This window comes from Chanodichthys erythropterus, chromosome 14 (genome assembly GCF_024489055.1).
Source record: "Chanodichthys erythropterus isolate Z2021 chromosome 14, ASM2448905v1, whole genome shotgun sequence".
Classification (NCBI taxonomy): Eukaryota; Metazoa; Chordata; class Actinopteri; order Cypriniformes; family Xenocyprididae; genus Chanodichthys; species Chanodichthys erythropterus.
Window position 1 is genome coordinate 28,740,953 of NC_090234.1, and position 16,710 is coordinate 28,757,662.

The 16,710-nt window shown below is 37.8% G+C and overlaps 1 protein-coding gene and 1 long non-coding RNA gene across 2 annotated transcripts in view; one reads left to right on the forward strand and one right to left on the reverse strand.

Moving 5' to 3' along the window:
- Window positions 1–2,705: 2,705 nt before the first annotated feature.
- Window positions 2,706–16,710, reverse strand: part of kcnh3 (potassium voltage-gated channel, subfamily H (eag-related), member 3) — a 54,014-nt gene continuing 40,009 nt past the window's right edge. Inside the window, exons 10-14 of the mRNA XM_067408633.1 lie at window positions 10,844–11,058; window positions 5,122–5,378; window positions 4,661–4,761; window positions 3,849–3,901; window positions 2,706–3,629 (exon numbers count right to left, since the gene is read on the reverse strand). Of these exons, the coding sequence (XP_067264734.1) occupies window positions 2,706–3,629; window positions 3,849–3,901; window positions 4,661–4,761; window positions 5,122–5,378; window positions 10,844–11,058 (1,550 nt within the window). The remainder of the gene's footprint in view (window positions 3,630–3,848; window positions 3,902–4,660; window positions 4,762–5,121; window positions 5,379–10,843; window positions 11,059–16,710) is intronic.
- Window positions 13,155–15,788, forward strand: LOC137036032 (uncharacterized). Its single transcript, XR_010897131.1, has 4 exons — window positions 13,155–13,453; window positions 14,342–14,421; window positions 14,646–14,809; window positions 15,021–15,788. It is a non-coding gene; the product is annotated as an uncharacterized lncRNA (long non-coding RNA).

The window sequence follows — 16,710 nt, forward strand, 5'->3', positions numbered from 1 at the left end:
TCACTTATGCTATTCCCATAGCAAGGTTTCTAGGACCGCAGCGGGATCCTCGCAGTTCGGGTCACCATGCTCCTGTGATGATTATGATGCCTGTGAAGGCCCTATAAAGCCTTTAGAAGAGAAACTTCATGAAGTTGTGCTCAGAGGAGAGTGACTGGCTGGTATCAAGTACTGAGGTGCTCCTTAGTGGCGAGTGGCTCACCACAGTGGCTCTGTTTCAAACCATAGCGAGCTGCCTCACTGTATGCTGTCTACATAGGCAGATGCCATTCTATGGCAGAATTCTAACCAAAAATTAGGCTAATCTCATAAATGACTTTTCATGGGTAGCATCTCTACTTGCTGAAAAACAGCTAGTCTCTGAGACTGACCAGCTGACAAGTGCTCAAAACCCTTCTAAAACCATCAAAACAAACTAGCCTAACCTCACTAGACACTTTGATGTTATCGTGTTGCTAAGCTAATGCTAAATGCTGACTCGGTTCTCTAAGCACAAAAATATGTAAAATACAGTATAAGGCTAAACATTTTTAATATATATTTAGATAGAATTTTCATTGTGGAAAAGTTCTGTTAGCATTAGCTTAGCAGCATGTTAAAATTGGACTGTACTGGAGTCAACTGTGAAAAAATGTGTGTTCCTGCCATGTATGTTTTACCATAATTACGGGATGTCTACATAGAAAAAGCACTCAAAGCCTGATAATTACACCACTGACAGAATTTTTTGAGAGCTTCAACTTCTACCACCTGACTGCTGCAACATCATGTAGAAACACTCAAAATGCCAGCGGATTCAGAAGTAAAATGTAGTTAAAGGATTAGTCCACTTTTAAATTAAATTTTCCTGATAATTTACTCACCCCCATGTCATCCAAGATGTTCATGTCTTTCTTTCGTCAGTTGAAAAGAAATTAAGGATTTTGATGAAAACATTCCAGGATTATTCACTTTATAGTGGACTTCAATGGCCTCCAAACGGTTGAAGGTCAAAATGACAGTTTCAGTGCAGCTTCAAAGGGCTTTAAACGATACCAGATGAGGAATAAGGGTCTTATCTAGCGAAAAGATCAGTAATTTTCGAAAAAAAAAATACAACTATATTTGCTTTATAAACATAAATTATCACCTTGCATGTGTTTCTGCTTTCTGTATTTTTCAAAAAGCTTACGCCGTATGTCCTACACCTTCCCTATTCTACTTACAGAAAAAAAACGAAACTGGTGACGCATTTGTTCCGAATACTGCAAAAAAATGCTGTTCTTACTTAGAATTTTTGTCTTGTTTCCAGTCCAAATATCTAAAAATTCTGAAATCAAGAAGCATTTTCTTGACAAGTAAAAATTATTTTCTTGTTTTCAGAAAAAACAATTTAAAATTAAGTGAGTTTTTCCTTAAAACAAGCAAAATAATCTGCCAGTGGGGTAAGTAAAATAATCTTATATCAAACTAAAAATAAGATATATAATCTTGTTTTCAGTTTGTATTAAGATTATTTTGCTTACCCCAGTGGCAGATTATTTTGCTTGTTTTAAGGAAAAACTTAATTTTGACTTATTTTTCCTAAAAACAAGAAAATAATTTTTTCTTGTCAAGAAAATGCTTCTTGATCTAAGAATTTTTAGATATTTGGACTGGAAACAAGACAAAAATTCTAAGCAAGAACAGCATTTTTTGCAGTGAAGCATGTGCAAGGCGATAATTTGTGTTTATAAAGCTTATACAGTTTTATTTTTTTTTTGAAAATGACAGATCGTTTCGCTAGATAAGATCCTTATTCCTCGTCTGGTATTGTTTAAAGCCCTTTGAAGCTGCACTGAAACTGTCATTTTGACCTTCAACCATTTATAGACCATTGAAGTCCATTATAAGGAGAATAATCCTGGAAAGTTTTCATCAAAAACCTTCGTTTCTTTTCGACTGATGAAAGAAAGACATGAACATCTTGGATGACATGGGAGTGAGTAATACTGGTCCCCGCAGAACCCCAGGTAATTACCCCAAGTAATTTTATTTAAAAGTAGAATAATCCTTTAATGCAGATTTTTTTTTTTTTTAAATAATCCTTGTAATTGCCTATTGTTAATGTCTTAATAATGCGATAATAATCTGAAAATAAACAAAAGGCATAGAATAGTTTAGTGTAACTACCTAAAGTCTTGCTAAATAATTTTTAAGCAATGACATAATGACTGTTACTTGTATTGTAGATTTGTCTACTGATTACTCAGATTGCACAATTATTTTGGCATTAATAATATTGCGGTAGAAATACTTAATTTAGAGTCTGAGGACATGAATAGCTCCAAGTAAAACGTCCATGTTTTCATCTCGCAAGTACAGTATTTACACGATGACTCTTGTGTGGTTTTGTTTCTTGTAACAAGTGGGATAATCTTGGATGAAACTTTTCCCTGATCCGCAGTGCGATCTAATATGTCTTATCTTTATAAATATGTCTTATCTTTTGATTTTTGGCTAAAAATCATATAAGAATGCCTTGAAAATGCTGTCTAGCTAAGCAGCTCACTACGATTTTGGAACAGATCCACAATTTGTCCAATTACAAGTGTTGTCCTGAAGGAACAGCAATCAGTATTGTCTGTTATTCAGAATGTAGGTGTGTTGGGGTAATTGCTGTTGGCCCAGTTCACCACTCCATTATTTGCTAAGTCAACTAGTTGTAGTATTCATCTTTCAGTCACTCACAGTGGCGGTCCCTCTTCATCTATGAAGCTGATATGCTCTGTGGAAGGCCTCCCTCCTGCTGCCCACTCTTGCATCTCAAACTCTAACTGAGGAGGTCCTGACCTGGGGTTCTGCGGGGACCAGGAAGTGCCAAAAGAGGCCTGGGTTTCTGGCAGGGAGTCCAGGGAGCAGGGCAAGGGTGGGGAGGTGTGCGGGCAAGAAGGAGGAGTGCACGACAGTGGCTGGATCCGAGGAGCAGTGTCAGCGGAGGAAGAGGGCAAGGGAAATGTGTTGATCCCCAGCCTGTGGTCGCCAGGGGAGTTATTGATTGAGGGTGGTGCCGAGCAATGAGAGGGTGGTGGAGGCGGGGTGTCTTGTGAGGGGGGTCTAGGTAGCAAACTTCTGCTGTGACTGGCAGGTCGATGAGGCCCCTGGCAGGGAGAGCAGGAAGTAGACTGGGAGCGGAAAGAAGGAAGCGAGGAAGAAAAGGTTAGAGATGGAGATGGGGGGTGACTGGTCTGCTGTGGCTTGGTCGGAGCTGCCTGGCCACCGGGTCCCTCTGTTTGGGCTGTCACTGGAGAAAGGAGGACTGGCAAGGAAGGTCCCCTTAAACAGCCTGCCGGAGACACCTGAGCATGTGCTAGGTGTCTCTGTGTTGGGCTGGTGGGTATGAGGCAGCTGGGCAAGCCAGTGCTTCCAGTTTCTGCGCTGTCCAATAGTAAGCATCCAGGCCTGAATGGTGCGGACAGTGGGGCTGTGGGCGAAGGAGCTGGTGGTGTTGATATTGTTGGACTGCTGCTACTGCTGGTAGACGGAGGTATTGTTGGACTCATGGCTGTTAGGAGGGGTTGAGGTCCAATGACAAGCAAGGGCCGGAGGAGACGTGTCATTTCCTGTAGCTCTTTGCTCAGCTGAGAGACTTGCTGGGATAGACTAGTCATCTGTGAATGAGATTAATGGAATGTAAGCTATGGAAAAGATAGATTTGACTGGATGTTCATTCAAAGCTGACCTTCTTCAGGTCTCTGACTCAAACTCAAACTACTCAGGCCTAGACTCTGATTCGAATGAGCTGTTCTCTACTAGCTGTGCAAACATTTTAAACATATTTTATGTTTAAAAATGTTTTTTTATTTTGATTCAATGTGCTTGATTGTTACCTCCTCGCTCAGTTTGGTGATGCTCTGCTTGGTCTCCAGCTGCTCCTGGTTCACTGCACACAAAATGGGGTAAATTTAGATTTTTACATATCTTGAGTTTGTAGTAGAGATTAAGCATATTTTGAGGTAAGAGAGTGAGAGGATTGGATAGATGAAGAAAAGTTTACTGTAACGCAGACCACTCCTTGACCATCTTACGCATACGCTCTTAAAAACAAAGGTTCTTTATTGGCATCGATGGTTCCTTGAAGAACCTTTATTATCCCTAGAACCTCTCCATTCCACAAAACATTCTTCATAGGTTCTTTAGATTATTAAAATGTTCTTCACAATTCGAAAATATAATGGTTCTTTTAAGAACGGTTCGCTGAAAGGTTCTTTTGAGGAACCAAGAATGGTTATTTTATGACCATGTGTGGTTATTTTAGTTGTGAAAAAATATATTTTTAACTGTCTTTATGTAATTTCTCTTGAGTCGGGGTGCACCGAAATTAAAGTTTTGTTTGTAAATTTCCCATGCTGCTACAATGAAAGATTCTGAGGAAGAACTAATAGCTATTATATCTCCCTGTGCAACAGTATATTCTGCTTTGCTTTGAGGTTTATATCCAATTTCAGATGTACCACCCCTGTGGACGTGTTAAAAAAAATAGTTGGCAGCTTTACATATTGGTCAGATGGTCCCTTCCTGTCTGAGTGGGCGGTTCTTGGCCAGAATAAGTCTGACTGTGCAAGACAGTCTATTTTTGGAAATATCACTTCATAATATTTCCCTCCAGAAATCGCATTCTGTCTTGTAGTTGTGTTTGTACCTGGTGAAGGGGACGGGGGGCCGCTCTGAGGTAGGCTGGGACCGAACTCAAACCTTTGTGTTGAGCTGGAATTGCTTTCTGTCTCTATGCCATCCACAAACCTGCAGAGACATCAGAAGAAAAAAAAATCCACTGTTGTTCATGTGCAGCAGATCAAGGACTGAGATTTAAGCAGTTTGGTTAAATGCATGATCATATCAATGGCTATATATAAAATGGAGCATAAAATGCCTAGTTAGAAATAGATTCCTTTTGGTTTAAGCTCACTAAATTGCAGCTTTAGGTAAGCTTTGATTTCTAAGTGTGAAATTGCAGAGCCAATCACTAGAGCAAGCAGCGATTCCACCCAAACTGGTTGCCATGGTAGCTGGATACTTCTTCTAAATTATGAATATATAAAGTTCTTATAAAAGCCACCAGAGGGCAACAGCTCATTGAGGATGTGAGATGTGTAGTTGTACCTGGGGCTGAGTTCTGGAGGAGCGCTGCTGAAACTGACCACAGGGATCTGGAGGGTGGCGGGTCGCGTGTGGTCTGATGGAGGGCGGAAGGGGCGAGGAGGGAGGAGTGGCGATCGCAGTGGGGAGCTGAGGCCTCTGGTCAGGCGAAGGGGAGACCGCTGGGCTCTTGACACAGAGTTCTGTTCTTCATCATTCTCCTCGTCCTCACGGATAGCAGGAAGTTTCTTCACCAGTCCGCCATTGCTTTCCCAGTCCAGCTGAGAGAGACAGAGCAGGATTAGTTATGTTGATGTCTATATGAAATGCAGTAGATGCACATGTTTTTGACCAACAGAAGTTAATTTAAAGGGTTAGTTCACCCAAAAATGAAAATAATGTTATTTATTACACACCCGTAAGACCTTCGTTCATCTTCAGAACACAAATTAAGATATTTTTGATAAAATCCGATGGCTCAGTGAGGCCTGCATAGACAGCAAGTTAATTTACACTTTCAAATGGCCAGAAAGGTACTAAACCTTGATATTATAAAGCGACGAGAATACTTTTTGTGTGCAAATTAACGACTATCGGATCGCATGTCAAACTGCCAAACTGCTAAAATAACGTGATTTTTTTTGCCGCTCTGAACCACTGATTCAAAACAATGTTTTGAAATCGTCCATCACTAAATATTGTTGAAAAGTCATTATTTATTTTTTTTGGCGCACAAAAAGTATTCACGTTGCTTTATAATATCAAGGTTGAACCACTGTAGTCACATGAACTGTTTTAAATATGTTTTTAGTACTTTTCTGGGCATTTGAAAGTGTAAATTAACTTGCTGTCTATGCAGGCCTCACCGAGCCATCAAATTTTTATCAAAAATATCTTAATTTGTGTTCCAAAGATGAACGAAGGTCTTACAGGTGTAGAATGACATGAGGGTGAGTAATAAATTACATTATTTTAATTTTTGTGTGGACTAACCCTTTAAGTGGTATGGTTAGAGCTTGGCTGATAATACTTTACTATAGTATTTGCGAGGCAGCACTGTATTTATGTTCCATTCTGTTATTTTTATTCTTATGCTCAATATTCTACAAGGTCACATTACATTGATCAAAAGCGACAGTAAAGACATTTATAATGTTACAAAATGTTTCTATTTCAAATAAATGCAATATTAGATATGAATATTATAATATTAGCATATTAGAATGATCATGAAGGATCATGTGACACTGAAGACTAGAGTAATGATGCTGAAAATTCAGCTTTGCCATCACAGGAATAAATTATACACAGGAATCAAAGTAATTTTAAAACATATTAAAATTTTTTTTTTTTTTTTTTTAATTGTAAAAATATTTCACGCTATTACTATTTTTGATCAAATAAATGCAGCCTTTGTGAGCATAAAAGATTTCTTTCAAAAACATGAACAGTAGTGTATGTATATTAGTTTGAAACCAAAATGTAAAACACTGTCACTACATACCAAATAGTGACTGACCTTCTCTCCTGCATGTATTGGCATACTAAACTCTGATCTTGCTATATATATAGCCATATATAATCACTTTTTTACCCTGCAAAGATGCTGTGCCATTGTGTCGAACCTAAGGTTACCACCAACATTAATACTGCTGCTTTGCAAACACTGGCATGTCCATTTGAAAATCCAAATCTAGTTATTAAAGAACAATTTATTTTTTATGAAAAAAATAAAAGCATGCAATTATAAAAATTATTTTCAAAAGGGTAGTAAAGAGTCATGACCAGAGCGTGGCAGACTAACACAGCCTGTTGATTTTTCTTGTCCTTCTCACCCTCTCTTACATGTTTCTCCACCTCCAGCTCAACTCTCTGCATATTTTTCCATTGTACTAGATTAAGGAACCTCAATTGGTTTTCGCCCAGAATAAAAACACTCTTCTTTATAGAAGCTGAAATTGATTTAGATTTCTTCTTTGTTAAACTCTCTCAGCACTGTATGTTCTTAGAATGTCATAAAAAGGATGACTGCAAGCAGCGTTATCCTGCAGCACTGCAAAAGAGGTTGCAGAGAGGAGAGGCGGCACTGTTTATTTTTGTTTTGTCAAAACACATAAAAGGCTGTGTCAATCACGGTCTGTCGCTATAGGATGACAACACACACAGTCCTTATCCCTGTATTGCTAACTCATAATCAGGAAGGAAAAAGACTGAAAAATACCAAAACTCAAGCTTATCTTAATTCAAATTAACATGGTTCCAATTGTCTCCCCCGTCCCTCTGTTTGTTCTCTCCCATTCACTTTGACTGAAATCTCTCCATCTTTATCCGCAACCCCCCTCCCGTTCACCGCACCCTGCCTCTCTCTTTCTTCGCATCTTGTTTTTTTCCCGTTCCTCTCATGATCTCCACCCCCATGCTCTGTCTGCAGTCCCACACCCCACCTAAAGCAGAATTTATTTTTAGCCATCTCCTTCCAATCTTAGTAACACAGACCCCAGTGGCACGAGGCGAATGTGTGTGCATGTGTGTACGATGCTTAAATTGGTGCTTTTGCAGAAGTTTTCACTTTCTTTCCCTCCCATCCTCCAGAGAGAGAGAGAAGGAGGTGTTTGTTCGGACATTTCCATGTCCCTCGAGTCACCAAAAATTGTCAATCACAGCTAAGTATAACAAGAAAGAGAGGAAAGAATGCATTACCTTTCGCCTCCAAAGCCCTACTGCACACACACACACACACATTTGTATATGTGGTTTACGGGGACTCTCCATAGGTGTAATGGTTTTTATTCTGTACAAACTAGTTTGCTGTTTTTTATTTTTTAAGCCATACTAGTTTTTTAAACAAGCATGTTTTTAAGCCACCTGGTTTACGAGGACACGGGAAGTAAACTATGTTTACATTGTAATACCCATGTCATTATACACAAGTGTGTCCTCATAAGCCATATATACAAGAACACACAAACAGTAATAGGGATGCTTCACCAATAATCACACCACACTTCTATTCTCACCAGCTCTGCAATTATCTGTGTATGTGTGTTCATTGGTATTCTGGGGTTGCACACGTGAAATGAGCATCGATGCTGATCTGTTATGTCTCATGGCACAAACAAAGTTGATTTTTACATTTTCTGAAGGAAACAAAGTGCCTTGCATATGCGAAAGTCACTGCCAAGATGCTAAGCTATTGTTGCTGGTTGCCGGGGCATTTCTATGCGGTTGCTAAGGTGTTCTGAGAGGCATTTAGCGCATTGCTATGCAGCTGCTAGGGTGTTCTCATTGGTCTCTCAGGTCAAACAAGTCCCTTGATATTGCTAGGTGAAAACTGAACAACCGATTAAACACCTCTTGTCAACAACCTGCACGATTTGAGGTACAGTTACAACAGTGTCTTTTATGTTTACATGTTATGTACCTGCCACTCCACCAACCAACTGTAATGAATTTCTCTTTTCTTTCTTACTTGATCTCTCTCTTTTTCTTCTCAAACACAGCGATATCTTTCTCAAGCTGGAATGAAATCTACATGTGACACCTTGCAGAAGCAGCACTGCAGGAAAAAGTGAAAAGGAGAGAAATGAGGCACCTCTCTCCCCCCGCCGCGCCTCTCGTTTCAGTGCTATTTTTATCCGCCAGGATCCAATCTTAGCTCGAGGCGTGGGGGACCCAGCCAACACGGAGTCCCCGCCTTCCCTCAATGCTATTCTTAGTATCAGCACACACTCCAAACCGCAGCCTGCTGCTATTCCTGTCCTTGCAAGTTACACTCAAGGCTGCGAGAACGTGTGTGTGTCTCGTGCACAGGCATACATGTGCATCCCTAAGATGAGGGGGGGTAGCAGCTTTATCTAAGTCAAGGAAAGTACACTGACTTAAAGAACGTGCAAGAAGGAAGGAAAGATGCCAGAGACAGCAGATGGGGAACCATTTTGTATTCAGCTGGTTGTGGATGTGGGTAATGCAGAGTCACACACACATACCTCCAGTCTGTAGGTCACGGCTAATGAATTCATTGAGTAACTCTGCACTTTACATATACAAATCCACTGTGGTCAACTGGGCTTGTGGTAGAGGATTACAAATTTACATTTTTTATTTTTATTCATGTTTCAATTGTTTGTTTGTGTGTGTGTGACTTAACACAAACACAAATGTTCCGCCTTAAAATTCGATTTTCGCATTTGATTGTTCAGACCAACGCATAAAAAATAGCAGGAACATGCTAATTTACTCTCTGGTAGAAGGTGATGCTTAGACAGGCAGAAATATAGCGGTTACCCTGTTTACTATGGTGTGCAAAGCGATACTGCGCAACTTTGTTTATCATGGAGAAGTCAAACATTATTTACAATGTTATGAAACAGCCATTGAGATTAGTAATACGTGCAAGTAATATGCTTCTATAGGCGGGTGCACAACACGTGTACACTCTGCTTGTTACACAAACAAAGATTCCTCTCTGGAGAAGCGTTCATTCTTTCTGCTTGCAAATTCTGCCATGTAAAAAGCGTATCCACCATGGTGTGAGTGCAACTGGATTTTAAAGGGAATGGGAGATGAGACTCTGATTGGTTTATTGCAAGTTACACCCAAAACACACCCATGACTCATTAAGAGACTAGACACAACACTTTTGGACCACCTCAAACATTTTTTCCGTCGTTACACTCGCAAAAGAGGATTCGGACACTCCCTAAGCGCACCTGCGCCATGCACTTCAGACTATGCGCTTAGATCGCTAAAATAGGGCCCCAAATGAAGACTTTTTTTAGAAGTCTCTTGCATATCAGATTTTTTTTTTTTTACCCAGAGACGACAAAAAAACAATACTGAATTTTTCCTCTAGAGATATATAAGAAATAGAGACTCAAACTGTGCTCAAATTTGTCAAGACACCAAATTCTGCAATCAAAAGTCAGAGATTATGAACTCATCTCATCAAATTCCTCCAAGACCAGCATATCAGAAATATACCATCCAAATTAAAAGGATAGTTCACCCAAAAATGAAATTTTCATTTTCCTTTACTCACCCTCATGTTGTTCCAAACCTGACTCTGTCTTTTGCCGAACACAATTTTGATGAATATCGGTAACCGAACAGTTATGATTACCGCTGATTTACAAAAAAAAAAAGAAGAAAAAAAAAGAAGAAAAACTGAACTCTCTAAAAATAGGGTGAATTCAGGGTGATTGGGACACTTTTTTGCCATTGAGATGAACTGGAAAAAGTGTCCCAATCAACCTGAATTCACCCTATCTTCTTTTATATTCTGTAGTAGACAAAATCATACAGTTTAGCACAACATGAGGGTGAGTAAATGACAGTTATTCATTTATACATCCCTATTTATAGCTCAATACTCTTACTGTATGTAACATGTTTCTATTTTTATATATACTAAAGTATTTTATGAGAAAAATCTGAAACAAAATTGATACAGCAGAGAATATGAACCATAATACAGGTTCATGAAGGTGACTGTTTTATGTTTGTCTATTTGAACAATGCACTATTTATAGGACTCATATCAGCTCCACAGCACAACCGTACAATATTGATAATCCAATCCGAGGCAATGTATTGACTCCTGACCTGTACTTTCATGGTAATTGCCTCAGTCCCTCATGCACATGATTTGGGCTAAAAAAAGCACTACTGTATGCACACACTCCTTGAATCAAAGGATTGTTGTCCTTTGCCCCGAATACCGTCATGTGTGCTTGCATGCATCACTCACGTCAGCTCCACTGCCCTCCCGCAGGTTATAGGTGAGATCGTGCTGAATTTCACTGACAAATTTCTGGGCGTATTCAGGATAGAGGCGCAGCACCTCTCGCAGTCCTTTCAGGCTGATGTATTGCAGGTCGCAATATGTCAGAGCTTTGACGTTTGCGTTAGTCTTGATCACCTGCTCTTTCGTCAGCGAGTCCGATCCGATCAGGTCCCCTTTTCCTATTTGAGAAAAGCATATATAAGTTCATTTGTTAGTCTATTTAATTTTAGTTAACATAAACTTATCATTTGGATTAGAATATATTGTGACCATATCGGTATCAGCCAAAATCTGTATCGTTCTCAATAGGCCGATTTTGGAATACTGTATTTTTTTTTTTCACTTTGAACAGTAAAAATGTCTATTCTAGGTTTTAAATGGCTAAAATGGACAAAAATGGACATTTTGCAACTCTTGCAGTTGTCACAAGTATATTTTGAGGATCTGATGTGGCTTAAACAGGCATTGCTATGCAGTATTCATAAGTACACAATAAAAGTTGAATATACAGTACAGTCCAAAAGTTTGGAACCACTAAGATTTTTAATGTTTTTAAAAGAAGTTTCATCTGCTCACCAAGGTTACATTTATTTAATTAAAAATACATTAAAAAACAGTAATATTGTGAAATATTATTACAATTTAAAATAACTGTGTACTATTTAAATATATTTGACAAAGTAATTTATTCCTGTGATGCAAAGCTGAATTTTCAGCATCGTTACTCCAGTCTTCAGTGTCACATGATCCTTCAGAAATCATTCTAATATGCTGATTTGCTGCTCAAAAAACATTTATGATTATTTTCAATGTTGAAAACAGTTGTGTACTTTTTTTTCAGGATTCCTTGATGAATAGAAAGTTCAAAAGAACAGCATTTATCTGAAATACAAAGCTTCTGTAGCATTATACACTACCGTTCAAAAGTTTGGGGTCAGTAAGAATTTTTATTTTTTTGAAAAGAAATTAAAGAAATGAATACTTTTATTCAGCAAGGATGCATTAAATCAATCAAAAGTGGCAGTAAAGACATTTATAATGTTACAAAAGATTAGATTTCAGATAAACAATGTTCTTTTGAACTTTCTATTCATCAAACAATCCTGAAAAAAAAATATTGTACACAAATATTTTGTACAATTGTACACATCAAATGGTTCTTGAGCAGCAGATCAGCATATCAGAATGATTTCTGAAGGATCATGTGACACTGAAGACTGGAGTAATGATGCTGAAAATTCAGCTTTGCCATCACAGGAATAAATTACTTTGTGAAATATATTCAAATAGAAAACAGTTGTTTTAAATTGTAATAATATTTCACAATATTACTGTTTTTACTGTATTTTTAATTAAATAAATGTAGCCTTGGTGAGCAGGTGAAACTTCTTTTAAAAACATTAAAAATCTTAGTGGTTCCAAACTTTTGGACTGTACTGTACATGTAAGATCTTGCCAATATTTTGTGTAAATGTTATTGGACAAGTAAACATAAGAAAAGAATGTCAATCAAATTTAGATGCTAAAATGATAAGCAAAAAGTTTCTGTTTTAGGTTTGAAAATGAGACTCAGAAAGGCAGCATAGAGGCTAAAAATATGTTCTGATTTGGTGCAAAGGGACTATGAAAGCAGTGGCAAATTCTGAAGTGTGCTGAAGTGTCAAAGCAGTGCATTCTGGGAAGGCACACATTGGAGGCAACTGAGTTCAGCAGCACTGGGAGAGAGATGTGTGGTGGACCATATGTGCATCCTTCATCAAGTTAAGCAGGTGTGGTAATTATGCATGTGCTGTGTGTGTGTTTGCATGTTTGTACTGTCATGTTTACAAGAGCTCAACATATCTCTTCTCTAAGATAACATGACAGAACACAATTACAGCAGTTTGTTTTAAATGTTTTCCTTCAGCTATCCAAAGAACTTTTCTCTCTCATTCTCTATCTTTTTGTTGCTCTTTTACCCCTTGTTCTCTTCTGATTCCGAATGCGAGCAAAAAATTGTCCATTGACGACCTTTCAAAAGAAGCCATGGATTTTGCCAAATTTGTATTTTAAAGCTACATATTAATGAAAAGTATAGAACATATACACATTTTTTTATATATAAATCATCTCATTTGAAATTGTAATTGTATTTGTATCTTTATAAATAGTGGATATTGCCCTAACTATGACCTGCATGCATTATTTATTGTGTTTTAGAATAACTGAATTCTGCATGCAAAGCCTGGGGGTTATTCCACAAAGCAGGTAATGCGACTTACCTGGGTAAGTTTACTCAGGTAAGCAGATAAACTCAAATTTCCGTTCCAAAACCTGTTCAAAAATGTTAATTTTACTCACATTTATTTATTTTTTCTTTTCTCATCTCACACATTGTGGATCTGCACTCAAAAGTGGCTAAACATTCTTTTTAGTTTCTATTTTCATGGTGACTCCTTGATTCGGCGCTCAGTTGAGAATGTCTTTGTGTGGCCACCATTTACATTGAGTTTCATACTCCGGGTTTTGGAACCTGCATACCTCGAGTAAACAAGATTTTGGTTAATAAACAGAGAGATTGGGGCATATGTGAAGGTAAGTTAACCTTGCTTTCTAGAATGCCCCACCAGAATGGATGTTTTCCCAATCTTGTGAAGTCTTGATTCGATTTGAGTTCTAATGAGTCAATATTTTCATCCATTTTTGACATGCATTAGAAAATTGGACTCTTTTTTTTTTTTTTTAAACGGAATCTTGCAGTGTTTTTTTTTTTATCATTTTTAAAAATGCCCTCATAAATCAAAAACATTAACATAACCACAATCTCGCAAAGACATATCTTCTCTTTACACGCGCACTGGTATGAGGACTGGGCAATAAAGGTGTCCAATAGCCAGATGAGTTCAATATCTCCTCTCCAGCAACCTGTCACTCACATGAAACAGAAATTGTAAAAAATGGCCATTGCAAACTAAATGGATGAACATTTAGTTTGCAACACCCACTTTCTACAATCCAATCAATACCTAATTGACAAAATCAAGTCCTTCCCTACTTGTTTGTTTTTGTTTTTTGCATTCGATAAGCCATTTCACTTTGATATACATCACAATAGTGAAGAAAAGTCCATTGCGATTTCTATTTCATGCCGATTTTAACGCAAGTTTCCTGAGCTTTTTTTATCCTCACCCTGAAAAGTGTAACTGAAGCGTGATTTTTTAATTTATTTATTGATTGATTTTTTTCTAGGTAGCAGAAAGCAGGAAGTGAGCATAGGTTTTGCCAAAAAAAAAAAAAAAAAAAACCCTCTGAAATTATTGATTCACCAAAACTTTATGAGTTGTTAATACATTTAAATTAGTTCATGTCACAAGATTATTTTGGAAGCAGTATGGTACATGAACATGAATGAAAGGTGAATGTGACTGAAAAGAGGCATTCAAGATCTATATTAAAAATATTTCTGGTTGCTTTGGTCTCTAGAAGACATCATTAGAGGGTCAAAAGCATGAGTGAATCACAGGACCTGTCACTGACGGTAATTACTGACTGCGCTTCAAAAGGTCAGTTGGCGATGGGGTCAAAGTTGAAATTGTTTGAACATTGAGCTTGACTAGCATGCATTGCAGCATTGAGGGATAGGCTGTTGACGCTTCATTGCAACAAGTTCATTGCTTCAGGCAACATTGATACGAGTCATGTAAAAAGAATCTCTCCATCCTTTTGTTTCGTCCTTTCCTTGTCTTTATATATGTGCTTTCTACTCTATCTCTCTCTCCTGATTCAGTTTCCCGTTCTCCTCACAGCCCCGACAGACTGTAGCTCTACAGTGCAATAAGAAGTGTAATCTCATCGTAAGGTGACATGAGTCTAGGTGGAGGAAGCCATTTCATATCACAGCTTTAATTAAGACAATCACTCTCACTCCAACCGCATCTCAGAGATGTCTGTGTGAGTATATATATTGGTCTGGTTCTGAGAGTAAGTGTTTATTGCTGTCTGTCTTGACTAATCATTTGCTTGCATTTCATGCTTTCATTTTTTTATCAGTCATTGCCAATTTGCTCTCTCTCTTTCTCTCTCTCTCTCTTCTGCTGTCTCTCTGTTTTCCTGGCTGTCTGTCTGTTTGTCTCTTATTCTCTCTCTCTCCACTATTCTCCAGAGCCTCCTGCAGATCCCCGGGTCAAGCTGTCAGATCGATAAAGCCACAGGAAAGTGCCATTACTTTGCGTGTGTGCAGGTGGTGTGTTTTTAACATCAAACGCAGATCCTCCAAACAGTCTCTTGGTGACAGTGAGTGGATGTGCATTCATGTGTGCATTCATTCACAGCTCTGCATTTCCTCTTTCTTTCAAGACAATAGTCCAATCTTACACTCAAAATAATATTTAGGCATACATTTAGGATTCATGTACCTAAATTCAATATACACAAATGAAACATGTAAGATTTTTGTAATAGTGATAATAGTGATTTTTTTTTAATATATTTTCAAAACTGACGTAATGCATATTTTTGATTCACGAACAAAGCGTTTAAACAAGTTTCAGTTGTTAAATAACATTTCAAAGTGTTTAAATTCATTTTTGACTCTTTATGTCAGGTGGTACAACCAAATAGTTGTATGTATATACTGTAGTTGTACCACCTGACATGGAACGTGTACCAACCTACCCACAGTTGAAATTAGCAGTTTTTACCAGTATTTGAGAGAGATCTACAAACTTTTTCACTCTGCCACAAGGATCAGTTGGTGTCCTCTGGATGATGCATGCATCATGTTTACTGTTATTACCTTGTCAATTCATTACAAAAGAGCCATGTTTGCAGTTGTGCCATCCTGACATTTGAGAACATATAAATTGCTGGACAAATGTTTTTCAACTTCTGATATAAACTTGTTTGTATTTAGTTTTTCATTTTTCATTATTAAGACACCATTTTAAATAGTTTCCATTTTAAATAGTTTCCGCCGCTACATGTAGTTAACTACTCCCCAACACTGCAAATGTGCATCACATTCAGTTTATTAGTTAATGTTAAAACTGCCTGAATCAAATGAATGGAAATTTTATATGAAATTAAAATAAATCAATTTTAATTTAGGCTTAAATATGGGTTGTATATATTTGTCTAATGCTCCATTTACACTGTAATGAAACTGGAAGTGTGAGATTTATATATGACATTATATGTTAGACAGCAGTTACATGACGTCATTGTGCTTGTCTTGATGCATTTATTACTGGATGTTCCTTTTCTCATTCCTTGATTCAGTCCCTCCTACATTATTTTCCATGTGCATTGAGATCTATGGCTCTCGCCTTTAATGTGTCAGTCTGTATTAATAGTCAAAGTAAATTAATAATGCATTAACCATCAATTATTAAGTGTGCGAGAGAGAGAGAGAGAGAGAGAGAGAGAGAGAGGGAGAGAGAGAGATGGATGTGGCCTATCAGCATGCCAATATTTGATTTGATCAGAGCAATAGATTCCAGGCGTTTGGAGATAAAGAGAGCCACACACACACACACATGCAGGAACCTTTAGCTCAGCGAGAGCTCTGGCTCATCGTTTACTGTGACCTTTTGAGAGCCTTTATTTACAGATTAACTGTAGGCACTGTACAAGAGGGGGTTTGGATATGACAAATAGTTTATTTATGATGGGAAAACTGAAAACATCTGTATTTTTTATTATTTTATTTTGCCCTTTGGTCTGAAGCAGCATTTAAGGCACTATGTAAATGAATGTTATATCTAAATAATGCATGTTATCTAATAATCTAGTACAAATCATTATCCTTATTCCTACCAAATGTTTTTCTTGAACAGCTGCTCCATGCTCAGATA